A 14,636-nucleotide genomic window follows, 5' to 3' on the forward strand; every position below is an offset into this window, starting at 1 on the left:
TTGTCAAGAGTCTAGCACCCGCATTTTGTACCAATTGTAATCTTTTAATGCTAGACATAGGGAGACCCGAAAATAATACGTTACAGTAATCGAGACGAGATGTAACGAACGCATGAATAATAATCTCAGCGTCGCTAGTGGACAAAATGGAACAAATTTTAGCGATATTACGGAGATGAAAGAAGGCCGTTTTAGTAACACTCTTAATGTGTGACTCAAACGAGAGAGTTGGGTCGAAGATAATACCCAGATTCTTTACCGAGTCGCTTTGTGTAATTGTTTGGTTGTCAAATGTTAAGGTGGTATTATTAAATAGGTGTCGGTGTTGAGCAGGACCGATAATCAGCATTTCCGTTTTCTTGGTGTTGAGTTGCAAAAAGTTAGCGGACATCCATTGTTTAATTTCATTAAGACACGCCTCCAGCTGACTACAATCCGGCGTGTTGGTCAGCTTTAGGGGCATGTAGAGTTGGGTGTCATCAGCATAACAATGAAAGCTAACACCGTATTTGCGTATGATGTCGCCTAGCGGCAGCATGTAAATACTAAAGGGTGCAGGGCCAAGAACCGAACCCTGCGGGACTCCGCACGTTACCTTAACATACTCCGAGGTCACATTGTTATGGGAGACGCACTGCATCCTGTCAGTAAGATAAGAGTTAAACCACGACAAGGCTAAGTCTGAAATACCAATACGTGTTTTGATACGCTCTAATAAAATATTATGATCGACGGTATCGAAAGCAGCGCTAAGATCAAGAAGCAGCAACATAGATGACGCATCAGAATCCATTGTTAGTAGTAGATCATTAGTCATTTTTGCGAGGGCTGTCTCCGTAGAGTGATTTGCCCTGAAACCGGATTGAAAAGGTTCACAGAGATTGTTAGACGCTAAGTGTTCATTTAGCTGCTGTGCAACAATTTTTTCGAGGATTTTCGAGATAAACGGAAGGTGGGACATCGGTCGGTAGTTTACCATGAGGTCAGGGTCGAGGTTAGGTCTTTTGAGTAGAGGATGAATAACCGCTTTTTTGAATGCTAGTGGAACAGTGCCAGAGGAAAGTGATATGTTTATAATATTTAGCACTGATGGACCTAATAATACAAAAAGCTCCTTGATAAGTTTCCCAGGAAATGGGTCAAGTAAACATGTTGTTTGTTTTGTCTATTTACACATCTTAACAATTCCTCCAATGTTATTTCATCAAAGAGAGAGAAACTATTTTGGAGGGCGGTATCCGTCGTAGATACAGTCGTATCTGTGTTAATAGAACCCAGTTGTAGCTGCGATGCATTGTCTTTAATCTCCTTTCTAATGAGTTAAATTTTCTTATTAAAGAAATTCATAAAGTCATCTGCCGAGTGGGTGGAGCTACTGGGAGGAGTCCCTTGTTGGGTTAGCGATGCTACTGTACTAAACAAAAATTAATGTTATTAATGTTGTAAATACAAATATTTATATATCTAGAAAGGGTGGTCCAAAAGAGGTAGGCACTTTTCAAAGGTCTCAAGAAGGTAACAAATACAAGAATATGTGTGTGTGTGTGTGTGTGTGTGTGTGTGTGTGTGTGTGTGTGTGTGTGTGTGTGTGTGTGTGTGTGTGTGTGTGTGTGTGTGTGTGGGTGGGTTGAATGTTGAACATAATTCCCTAGTTAAAAAGGTCACATCACAAAAGGGATACCTCAGAATTCTCTTTTTATTGATAGAAGTCCTCCACATGGTATTGTGTGCTTGCTTTGTTTGGTACAAGCGAGAACAAAAGCCAAATAGTCTCCATGGTGATCACGGTAACGTGTCATTCTCAACTGGTGGGTCAGGAGGATCTATAAGTGGGTCTCTGACCCATTACACAATGACATGATAATATGGATTAAATGGCGAATGTCAGATTTTTTTTTAATGCAGAGGTCTATTTTAGTCATTGTTATGCATTATTATGTTCCTCCTGAGTACCCCAATAATGTGTTCCTAAATTAGTTTTTTTAATTTACTTTTGCTATTTTCACTACGACCCACCCTTGCTCCTAATGGGTCGTATCTAGCGCCTTGCAAGGCAGCTTCCGCCATGAATGGGCGAATGTGATGTATAAAGTAAAACGCTTTTAGTACCATTCCAGGCATAGTAAAGCGCTATACAAGTAGAGATCATTTTATCATTCGCCATTTCTAGTAGTCTGTCTGATATTCTGTGTCTAATTATTACGTGCCTAATGTTCTGTGTCCTATATTATGTATTTTATATTCTGGGTCTTGTGTTCTGTTTTATATTCTGTCTTATATAGTTTGGGTCATATATTCTGTTTTATATTCAATGTTTTATTGTCTGGGTTTTATATTCCGTGTCCTATATTACAGGGTTCCCCAACCTTTTCTCCACCAGGGACCGGTTTAATGTACGCATTATTTTCACGGACCGGATTTCTACGTGTAGCAGATAAAAACAGCAAAAATGATCCTTTGGCTACAATCTGGCACATTAACATTTTATATGTCCATTAATGTTCATTGTCCCATGTACTATAACAAAGGAGTTGTAATATACACCTACTAACAAGCTTATTGGTGTTTAGTGGGACAGGAGACAGTTAAGTTGGAGAAAATGCGGTAGTTCATAAATTAATTAATATTTCTGTGCGGTCCGGTAGCAAATACATACTGGTCCCTGGACCGGTGGTTGGGGACCACTGCTATATTATGTCTTATATTATATGTCTTATTTTCTGTTTTATACTGTCTGTATTATGTATTTCATAGTCTGTGTCCTATATTCTGTGTCTAATAATATGTGTCTTATATTCTGTATTTTATAATCTGTTTTATATACTATGACTTATATTTTGTGTTTTATATTCTGTGTCTTATATTCCGTCATTCTGTCAGATATTCTGTGTTTTACAGTGTGTATCGCATTTTTTTTGTATAGCATCCCGTCTAATATTCTGTTTTATATTCTTTGCTTATATTCTGTATCTCATAGTTTGTTTTAAAAACTGTGTTTTATATTCGGTTTAATATTGTTTGTAATATTATGTGTCTTATATTCTGTGTGTTCAATAGGTTTTTTTTTCGTAAAAAGTATAACTTTTGCATCGGCAACACTGAAGTTTGAGTGTTTTATATTCCGTCTGATATTCCGTGTTATATGTTCTGTCCTATATTCTGTGGCTAATGTGCTATGTCCTATAGTGTCTGTATTATATACTGTCTGATAGCCAGCGTCTTATATTATGGGTCTAATATTATGGGTCTAATATTCTGGGTCTTATATTCTGTTTTATAATCTGCGTTTTATATTCTGTGTCTTATAGTGTGTCTGATATTCTGTGTTAAATGTTCTGTCCTATATTCTATGTCTAATTATTCTGTGTCTTATATTATGTGTCTGATTTAAGATTATAACCTGTGTCTACTATTATGTGTCTTATATTCTGTGTATTATAGTCTGTCTTTTATTTGGGCCTTGTATTCTGTGTCTTATTTCGCCCTCCTCTCTTCAGCAATCAGACCCAAGCGCGGACGCCCCCCACCCAGTCCATTAGGCGCCCCCGGTACCGTGCACGCGTGATTGGCTGAATGAGAAGCAGCAGCCGGAACCTTCGCAGCAACCCGCAGAAGACGACCGCCGCCGCCACCACAAGCGGCGACATCATCACAAAGCCGAGAATGATGAGGGCCGAGCTGCTGTTGTCGTCAAGGTAACCGCAGACGGTTGACGAGCCTTTCAGAATCTGTAAGGACACACAAGGGAGGGAGGGGGTGATAAGAGACACCTTGGAGGAGGTCTGGGATCAGGAGCGACATCATCGTGTGCGTGGCGAGGCGTGACGGCGGATGACAGAAGTTGTCAGCAACTCTCTGAGCTGTCAATCAACACACACACGACGCACTAGGGCTACACACTTCGTTCTCTAATGATTTAATGGTCACAGGAACGCAGCACAAGCGCTTGAAATGTTGGGGAGGCTTTTTGCTATGCCTGAAAGGGGGACAATAATGAAGCTAATGGTGTCACACTACTAATAACTTTAACCTTTTCCAGGCCAAGGACCTCTCAAACTGATAGAGATAAGGAACATGGACCCCCTACTTGTATATCTGGTATGGAATTATGATTGTATTTTACATTAAATTTATATAAATTGATTAAATTAAATTAAATTAAATTAAATTAGACATGCAAAGACATGCACCTGGGGATAGGTTGATTGGCAACACTAAATTGGCCCTAGTGTGTGAATGTGAGTGTGAATGTTGTCTATCTATCTGTGTTGGCCCTGCGATGAGGTGGCGACTTGTCCAGGGTGTACCCCGCCTTCTGCCCGATTGTAGCTGAGATAGGCTCCAGCGCCCCCCGCGACCTCGAAGCGAATAAGCGGTAGAAAATGGATAGATGGATGGATGGATGGATGGATAAATTAATATTTTACATTTACACACATGCTTATGTGTGCTATGGCTATGCAGTTTTTTTCCTTTGCCTCAGTCTGGACCCTCTCTCCAGAGGCCCAGGCTTAGACTGAATATTTGCTACCTCAGTAGAAGCATTTAAGTCCCATCTTAAAACTCATTTGTATACTCTAGCCTTTAACTAGCCCCCCTTTTTTAGACCAGTTGATCTGCCGTTTCTTTTCCTTTCTCCTCTGCTCCCCCCTATCCCTTGTGGAGGGGGAGACACAGAGGTCCGGTGGCCATGGATGAGGTGCTGGCTGTCCAGAGTCGGGACCCGGGGTGGACCGCTCGCCTGTGTATCGGTTGGGAACATCTCTGCGCTGCTGACCCGTCTCCGCTCGGGATGGTTTCCTGCTGACCCCACTATGAACTGGACTCTTACTATTACGTTGGATCCACTATAGACTGGACTCTCACAATATTATGTCAGACCCACTCGACACCCATTGCATTCGGTCTCCCCTAGGGGGGGGGTTACCCACATATGCGGTCCTCTCCAAGGTTTCTCATAGTCATTCACATCGACGTCCCACTGGGGTGAGTTTTTCCTTGCCCTTACGTGGGCTCTGTACCGAGGATGTCGTTGTGGCTTGTGCAGCCCTTTGAGACACTTGTGATTTAGGGCTATACAAATAAACATTGATTGATTAATTGATTGATTTATTTTATGTTCGATCTCCCTGTAATGTTTGTCTGCTCTTGAATGGGATTGTGCTGAAAATCTTAATTTCCCCTCGGGGATTAATAAAGCATTTCTGATTCTGATTAAAATGATCCTAAAGGTACCTTGTTATTGTGCAATACTAACAATATTCAAATAATACCAATGTTGTGCCGCTAATCGCTAGCTGGCAACTAGAGCGCTAATCGCTAGCGAGGAACTAGAACTCTAATCACTAGCGAGCAACTAGAACGCTAATCATTAGCCGGTAACTAGAGCGCTAATTACTAGCTGGCATCTAAAATGCTAATAGCTAGTGATCTCAAGTGGTAACGTGAATGTAATAATATAATTATTTATGCACATTGTGTGTTGGCTCAGTATTTTTTTAAATATATCTATTCATGTTTTTCTTCAAGTGTGTGGAAAATTTTTTTGGGGACAATATATAAAAAATAAAACATTTTAATTCCGTGGGGGTCACGGTCCTCCGGTTTTAAGACATCAGCTTTAATTCATAAACTCAAAACTTTGACCTAAATACAAGGCTATATTTTTTCCATAGACAGTTGGCTGAAACAGACGAGTTTTCAGAGTGTAGAGATTCAGACAGGTAAACCAACAGGTTGCGTTAAACGTTGTCTCCCGGAGCTTTTCTTCCTGTCACTCACACCAACGACCAAGGTTATAGGTCATTAGCAAGACATCAAACAACAAAGAACAAGTTTTAGCGTTAACTCTATGATCATTTTATGGAGAGAATTTCTGGGGGAAGTCAGAGTGTTCAGGGGATCTGGTTTGGTGGCTACAGGATTAGGTCTCTGCTTTTTGCAGGTGATGTGGTCCTGATGGCTTCACCTGGCCAGGATCTTCAGCTCTCACTGGATCGGTTCGCAGCCAAGTGTGAAGCGACTGGGATGAGAATCAGCACCTCCAAGTCCGAGTCCATGGTTCTCGCCCGGAAAAGAGTAGAGTGCCATCTCCGGGTTGGGGAGGAGACCCTGCCCCATGTGGACGAGTTCAAGTACCTCGGAGTCTTGTTCACGAGTGAGGGAAAAGTGGATCGTGAGATCGACAGGCGGATCGGTGCGGCATCTTCAGTAATGCAGCCGCTGTATCGATCCGTAATGGTGAAGAAGTAGCTGAGCCGGTCGATCTACGTTCCCATCCTCACCTATGGTCATAAGCTTTGGGTTATGACTGAAAGGACAAGATCACGGGTACAAGCGGCCGAAATGAGTTTCCTCTGCCGGGTGGCGGGGCTCTGCCTTAGAGATAAGGTGAGAAGCTCTGTCATCCAGGAGCTCAAAGTAAAGCCGCTGCTCCTCCACATCGAGAGGAGCCAGATGAGGTGATTTGGGCATCTGGTCAGGATGCCACCCGAACGCCTCCCTCGGGAGGTGTTTAGGGCACGTCTGACCGGTAAGAGGCCACGGGGAAGACCAAAGACACGTTGGGAAGACTATGTCTCCCGGCTGGCCTGGGAACGTCTCGGGATCCCCCGGGAGGAGCTGGACAAAGAGGCTTGGGAGAGGGAAGTCTGGGCTTCTCTGCTTAGGCTGCTGCCCCCGCGACCCAACCTCGGATAAGCAGAAGAAGATGGATGGATGGATGGACTCTAAAATCATGCTAATTAATAAAGCAGAGTCTCTAAAAAGTGTCCAGCTATTTACTTTTTTTACTCAAAGGAGTTTTGAAAGACGGGTTGTCTTCTCAGGGCATTCAATCGATCGCAACTGGACTGTTTGGTTTGTCTTAGAAGACGTTGGCCTCTCATTGGAGTTGGCTTCACCAGTTCATGCTCATACACTTAGCTTGGTCAAAACAAACCAAACAGTCCAGTTGCGATCGATTGAAAGGCCTTAGAGGACAATGACCTGGATGAATGAGAACATTCATAGTTGTCTTATAATCAGGGTCGTCTCATATATACGGGTCATGTGCCCAATTGTGGACTACTTGGGGATACCAATGTGTGTGAAATGATGCTGCACAATTCCTGTCGCTCACACTGGAAACGCGGGTGCCAAAGTGGCTGCAAGCTGTGCATAACGAGGCAGGAAGTCTCGTCGCAATTAACGTTGTTACAGCTCACTTGATTGCCAACTCATTTCCAAGCAGGTCGCTTTTGAGGTTTTGTATTTGGTTTGACAATTGCAGAAGACAGAAATAATCGATCCAGTCATAGGGTTTTTGACGCCGCTTGTTGTGACTTCCAGGCCAACAGGCTAACCACTTTTATTGAATAACTCACTTTCTAACAAAGACATGTCTATCGGAACAAGGAGAGTGATGACAACGTTTCTTAGTCGTCAAGGTGAAGTTCTTCAAAGGAGGCAGAGAGTCGTCCTTCTGCCCTTTGTAATAACTCCTGGTATCTCTTTCACGCTCTTGAAACAGTATCAATATCAAAGATGTGAAACTTGCAAAGACCACCGGAGAAACACAAGACCAGTCAGGAATCTTTCAAAGCCATCCATGATTGGGGTCTCCATTCTAATTCCCTCGGTTTTTCATCTATTGTCGTTCCCTGACTCACAAACTTGATATCACAGAAGTGTGATTAACTCGGAGCAACGCTGGGATGATCTCGAAGAGCGTATATTTAGTGCCTTACTCGTGTTTATTGCCCTCCAAACCCCCACGCGGCAGTGAAATATGTCAGCTTGTTCGAGGACGTAGCGGTAAATCTTCACAGGAGGACGTGACAGCAGGACTCAGGTAGAACTGTTTCTATTGGTCCCTGAGGTGGACACCAGAAGCAAAGTGCACGGTGTGAAACACATAGAAGACAAGCAGATAATTTATGTTGACACTGTGTGACGGAAGCTTCATAGCTTAGCGTCAATGTATCATCACATGCCGTTGTCATGGTAGCAGTGAGCCGAAATTTAGTTGTGTTGATATAACAAAAATATAATGTAAAATAAGTAACATATTGACCCGAATAAAAGACTGCCTTTGACCCCTTAGAACGGGGGTCAGCAACCCGCGGCTCTAGAGCCACATGCGGCTCTTTAACTGCGCCCTGGTGACTCCATGGAGCTTTTTTCCAAAAATGTATGGAAATAGAAAAGAAATGTGGTGAAAAATATGTTTTTTGTTGTAATATGGTTTCTGTAGGAGAACAAACACGACACAAGCGACGTTTTGTCCTAATTTTGTACTAATTTCAGCGGCCCTTGTACTCACCGTTGTGTGGACTGTGACTCAACAGTTTGTTTACATGTACAATTTTCTCCAACGCTGCCACAGAAAGACGTGTTTTATGCCACTCCTTCCTTATCTCATTTTGTCCACCAAACGTTTTATGCTGTGCGTGAATGCACAAAGGTGAGCTCTGTCGATGTTATTGTTTTGTGTTGAGTGTTAATCAGGCATATTTGGTCACTGCATGACTGCAAGCTAATCGATGCTAACATGCTATTTAGGCTAGCTGTATGTACATATTGCATCATTATGCCTCATTTGTAGGTATATTTGAGCTCATTTAATTTCCTTTATTTATGTGTATTTAGTTTACTTTCCAATGTTTCATGACACATTATCTGTATGCAATATTGGCTGCATTTTGATAGTTGTTTGTGTGTCATGTTGTTCCAGACCACATCAAACGTTGGCCAGCTTGCAATGATTGTAATAAATCCATTAGAAGAAGACAGCCTGACATTTCTTCTAACTTGGACACAGACATCTATACCTTTGGCCATTCTAAGACAGTCGTTTCCAGGAGTTATCTCACCCTCTGAGAAGTTTTACTAATGTTTTCTAATGTTGTAAAAATGTATTGAATAAATATTACATTTCAACATTTCTGTCAACGATGATTTGCGTCAGCCTGCGACACATAGTCATTTTAATTAGCCACTTACATCATGTGTTGCCTTCATTATAACACTTATATAAGTCTTTAAATTTTTTGCGGCTCCAGACCGATTACTTTTTTGTATTTGTGGTCCAATATAGCTCTTTCAACATTTTTTGGGTTGCCGACCCCTACCTTAAAAGTAATCTTACATCCAGGTCTGGACTAAGTTTGGCGACAACTGACTCTTTTGCAAGCTGGTCAGAGCTTTTCTTCACTTCACTGAAAAAAATACTATTCCAAAAACGTGTCTTGGAAAAAAAAAGAGGTCAGAGCTTTTTTTTCTCATAGTTGAAAAAAGTATTATTTCAAAAATGTGTCTCGGGGAACAAAGACGGTTCATCTTAGTCAGAGCTTTTTTTCACACCATTGAAAATTACTATTAAAAAAAAAACATGTCTTGGGGGGGGGGGAAAGCTGTGTTTTCTTAGTCAAAGCTTTTCTTCCTGTTATTGAAAAAATACCATTCTAAAAAACGTGTCTTGAAAGAAAGAAGGATCTTCTTCGTCATAGCTTTTATTCTAATAATTAAAACATGACATTCCCCCCCCCCCCCCAAAAAAGGGTTTGTCTCAGTCAGAGCTTTTCTTCCTGTCACTTTAAAAATACAATTAAAAAAACGTGTCATGGGGGGGTTGTCATAGTCAGAGCGTTTCTTCTCGTCGCTGAAAAAATACCATTACAAAAATGTGTCCTAGGGCAAAAAAGCAGTGTCGTCTTAGTCAGATCTTTTCTTCCCATCAAATACTATTACAACAAGTTGTCTTGGGAAAAAACGGTTTGTCTTAGTAATAGCTTTTCATCCCATCACTGAAAAATACAATTCCAAAAATGTGTCTTAAGAAAAAAAAAAAGAGGTGATCTTATATTTAGAGTCACTATAATGATATAAGAAAACTTAAATGAAGGAAGAAGAAAGTGTTTCATATTTGCCGTAGTCCATCGTTGGTCACAAGACGCTCCTGTGAGACCAAGCCCTGTTTTTAAGCTACCATGACCAAATCTGCCTACAATTGCGCACCTTTTGACTGCAATGTCAAAAAAAGTGTTGATTTCCCTTTAAATTGTGTTCACTTGTGTTGTGCAAGTTGGTCGTTTCCATATTATCAACACCCATAAGTGTTTCACACTAAACAACTAAGGCTGGACCTACTGGATGATACATTTTGTAAAAAAAATACAATTTATTTTGTTCCAAATGCAAATCAATGTATGAATTATCATCTAAATCCATTGTGCAACTGCTATTGGGCCCTGAAATTGGAGGTACTTTGCATAAAAGGGCTGTACTTCTTAAGGTAATTGTCACATTTTATAAAACCTCATCCGAAAAAAGATGCACACAGAAAGGGGCAAAGTTTAACAAATGCACCGCTTCTATGTTTTATGTCAGTGTAACCGCATAAGTCTGATTGACTTGAAATTTCTCACAAAGGTCAACGCGTTCTAGAAAACATCCATTGTAACTTGATGCTTTTTTGCCAAATCACCACTAAATTTGGTACACATCTTTAGAGGACTGACAAGCATACAATATGTGTGTCAAATTTACGCATCATTGGTAGAACAAAAAAATGTCCGCTATATAGCAAAATGTCTTTGCAGGGCCACGGGCAAGACTTACAGCAACTAATTGTACATAATTTATTACGATTATAAAACTTTGATCTGTATATATTATCGTATTTTCTGGACCATAAGGCGCACTGCCGATGAACGGGTCTATTCAGATCTTTTTTCATACAAAATGTAACAACTTGGTCGCATGTTCATGCGAAGGTTGTTCTCCCAAGATGCAGACGGAAAACTCCGGACGAAGCGTGCAGGTAGGAAATGATTTATTTTCATAAACCATGCAGGAAGAACAGAAAAAACAAAAGCGTGCCGATAGCACGGGTGGCAAAGCATTCAAACAGGAATCAATAATCAAAACTATAGCCGTCGTTAGCTGTTGCGTGATGCAAACAAGGAAGCCACACTGAGAGTGGAGAGAAACGGGAATAAGTAGCTCTCTGATTAGTGCCCAGGAGCAGGTGAGCGCCCCGAACACTAATCAGAGGCAGGTGGAACTACTCTGCAGTCATGGCAACTGAAACACAAACCCAGGGGTGCAGAAAACAGAACTGAGGTAGTCAAAACTAATAGAACAAAACATGATCCAGGCAACGGATCATAACACAAAAGGGACATCGGATTATAAGGCGCCTTAAAGGGGTCATATAAGGATTTTTTTCAAAATTTAAAACACTTCCTTGTGGTCTACATAACATGTAATGGTGGTTCTTTAGTAAAAATGTTGCATAGATTATGTTTTACGGATCATCTTCAAGTCACTTTCTGACAGTCGCTTCAGGATGCGCCGTTTTGTGGGCGGTCTTATTTACGCTTATTTAAGAAGTGTCAAAAGATGGAGCTCACTGTTTTAATGACATTCAGACTTTACTTAAATCATCAACGGAGCAGCATCTTCTCATCTGTGGCTCACTTGTGCAACAACGCCGAAAATGTGTCCCGTGAAAAACCGTCCGACCAGAACTGTCCAATAACTAAAGTTCCTTGGGTGAATAATTTAAAACTCACTACACCAGTATGTTTTAGCGCTTTCATGGCGAGATATAAGTAACTTAGAACTTTACACTACTTTATATTAGAAATGGCAACAGCAGAGGATGAATGTACCATAACAAGAAGATAGAGAAAAAGAAGCGTATTGACTACGGCATTGGCATGGACTACAGTGGCGGACGTACGCACATTTTCAGGACTTATGCAGAGCTCAAATACACATCAGCAGGTACCAGAAGGTTACAAAAGTTGTTTTTGCATAATATTGTAAAACAAAACGTCAAATAATATCTCTGCTAATGGGTGCCATTTTGTGGTTCTTATACACACACCATAGCGATACTTGTATCTCTGACTACGGTAGCCGTAATGGGCCGACAATCCATCCAGCGGTGCGCCTTCAAAGACATACTAAAACATTTTGACAGATTTTTGAGCGCCGTGGGTAATGTTCTTTATTTTCAATAGAATGTTCAAAGTTTTGGTGTTGTTTACTGCCGTCATATTGCAGTCTACACGTATCTTTTATGTTTGACTACCATCTGCTGGTCACACTTATCATTACACCATGTACCAAATAACATTGCTTCGAGGTCAGTAAGCACAACCAGAATTATTCCGTACATTAGACGCACCGGGTTATAAGGCGCACTGTCGATTTTTGAGAAAATGAAAGGATTTTAAGTGCGCCTTATAGCCCGAAAAATACGGTACATGCATGATAGCATGTCTTACAAAGCAAAATGGAGCCCAACCCCTAGGGTGCGCCACAAATGTAATTTCCAGTTATTTACAAGTGAGAGTCCACACTTCTACGACATATTCACCTTCCTGGTGGAAAATATTACATTCATATAATATATAAGGATCTCGGCATGTCTTTCAAGGCAACTATTTGAAAGGTAGGACACAAAAGGTTCAGGTTGATGCCTTCAAACATGTTGTCTATTCAAAATGGTGTCCCCCAGGGGTCCATATTGGGTCCCATGTCTTGTGTCATAATGTACTTCCCAGTTAAATAAAGTTTACTGACCTTAACAGTAATTATTCACAATATAAAGCAGAAACAAGACATTCGAGAACATAAAGAGGTGCTCGTCACTCACTCTGGAATGGCACAGGAACCCTGCATAGAGCGGCAGCGCGGCAGGCAGCAGCACCACAAAGAAAACCCCGACCAGGAGCAGGGTGCCAGCCAGAACCACCGACACGTCCCAAAGGACCAGAGCTGCCCCGCATGCCAGACAGCCACACCGTCCTCTCTGGCTGCCCCACGCCGAGCCTCCACTGTGAGCCACTGGAGGGGGAAGCATCTTGACCCGCTCGCCCATCCACAACTCTTCCTCCTTGTCCTCCTCGCCTGAGCCTCCATCGTCCAGGTCCACGTCCATGCCGCACATCCTGGGAGGAGGAAGAGCAAAGTCAGCACTATCAGAAGACAAGGTAAACAGATTTTTTAATTAGGACGGGTCAGCCTCATCAGGTATGGCTGATCAGAAAGTCATCAGATTGAATGGAAATAAGGACGTCTCACACACACACACACACACACACACACACACACACACACACACACACACACACACACACACACACACACACACACACACACACACACACACACACACACACCATCTTATTGATCAATGCTTTGTCACTAAAGCTAATCTATTTTAATTTCATCCCAAAACACGCTAAAGCACATTCAATGACATCCATACTGCACATCCATCTTACAATACCATCAATAAGCTGAGCAAACAGTAACTAAATAGTCCTTGTAGTCTCTACTTACCTGATAAAGTATATTCCAAATCCCCTAAGAAGTCTTTACTTGCTGTCGTTTCATTAAAAAAAACAACATTAAATGAATATAGGATATAAGTTATGTTGGCAGTTTTTGGGCGGTTATAAGAGAGAGAGAAAAATCACCTGCCAGTTGGTGAGAGCTGCTGAGCATGAGGGGAGGGAGAGAGAGGAGAAAGAGAGGCGCGCCACCCTAGCCTGCGTTCACGAGACGCCACGTGATCACATCAAAGCTCTTTTTGTATTGGTTGATTATTGGTTATTTTGAATTAATTGCCTACCGTATTTTTTGGACTATAAGGCACACTTAAAATTCTTTCATTTTCTCAAAACTCGACAGTGCGCCTTATAACCCAGTGCGCCTAATGTACGGACTAACTCTGGTTGTGCTTACCGACCTCGAAGCAATTTTATTTGGTACACGGTGAAATGATAAGTTTGACCAGTAGATGGCAGTCACACATAAGAGATACATGTAGACTGCCCTATGATGGCAATGTGACTCAAATAAACAACACCAACATTTTATATGGTCCATTGAAAATATAGAACATTACACACGGTGCTCAAAAATCCATCAAAATGTTTTAGTACGACTTTGGTAAGCTATGAAGCCACACCGTGTGATTGATTGTACGGTGCTTCATCATACGAGTATTATTATGGTGTGTGTATAAGGTAAGACATATTATCTGGCGTTTTGTCTCGCAATATTATGCAAAAGCAACTTTTCTTACCTTCTGGTACCTGCTGATCTGTATTTGGGATCTGCATAAATCCTGAAAATTGCGCGTGTCAGCCTTTGTAGTACGTGGCGACACCGTAGTCGATAAGCTTTTTCTTTTTCTCTATCTTCTTGTAATGGGACATTCATCCTCCGCTGTTACCATTTCTAATATAAAGTAGTGTAAAGTTCTTACTTATATCTGTCAGTAAACTTGCCATGAAAGCGCTAAAACATACCGGTGTAGTGAGTTTACATTATTCACTCAACCCCTTTAGTTATTAGAGAGTTCCGGTCGGACGGTTTTTCACGGGACACATTTCCAGCCTTGTTGTTGTTGCACTAGTGAGCCACGGATGAGGAGATGCTGCTCCGTTATTGATTTAAGTTAAGTCTGAATGTCATTAAAACAGTTAGCTCGATTTTTTGACACTTCTTCCACTCCCGTCCTTGCACGCTACAACAAAGATGACGGGGAGAAGACGCTGGCGAAGGTGAGCCACGTAAATAAGACCGCCCACAAAACGGCGCACCCTGAAGCGACTGTCAGAAAGTGACTTGAAGAC

The 14,636-nt window shown here is 41.6% G+C and overlaps 1 protein-coding gene across 1 annotated transcript; it reads right to left on the minus strand.

Moving 5' to 3' along the window:
* Positions 1 to 1,688: 1,688 nt before the first annotated feature.
* Positions 1,689 to 13,503, minus strand: LOC133578265 (transmembrane protein 88-like). The gene is made up of 4 exons (XM_061932548.2): positions 13,473 to 13,503; positions 13,336 to 13,377; positions 12,647 to 12,941; positions 1,689 to 3,728 (listed from the first exon to the last, which is right to left on the minus strand). The coding sequence occupies exons 3-4, from the start codon at positions 12,938 to 12,940 to the stop codon at positions 3,501 to 3,503; spliced, it is 522 nt and encodes a 173-aa protein (XP_061788532.1). The 5' UTR covers position 12,941; positions 13,336 to 13,377; positions 13,473 to 13,503; the 3' UTR covers positions 1,689 to 3,500.
* Between the last annotated feature and the right edge of the window lie 1,133 nt (positions 13,504 to 14,636).

This window comes from Nerophis lumbriciformis, linkage group LG38, assembly GCF_033978685.3.
Source record: "Nerophis lumbriciformis linkage group LG38, RoL_Nlum_v2.1, whole genome shotgun sequence".
Taxonomy (NCBI): domain Eukaryota; kingdom Metazoa; phylum Chordata; class Actinopteri; order Syngnathiformes; family Syngnathidae; genus Nerophis; species Nerophis lumbriciformis.

Bases quoted from the DNA above. Each gene is read 5' to 3' on its own strand.
- LOC133578265 (XM_061932548.2), bottom strand. From the start codon at position 12,940: ATGTGCGGCATGGACGTGGACCTGGACGATGGAGGCTCAGGCGAGGAG. The intron at 3,729-12,646 runs GTGAGTGACGAG...GTGTCCTTACAG, and splicing joins GGTTCCTGTGCCATTCCAGA to ATTCTGAAAGGCTCGTCAAC.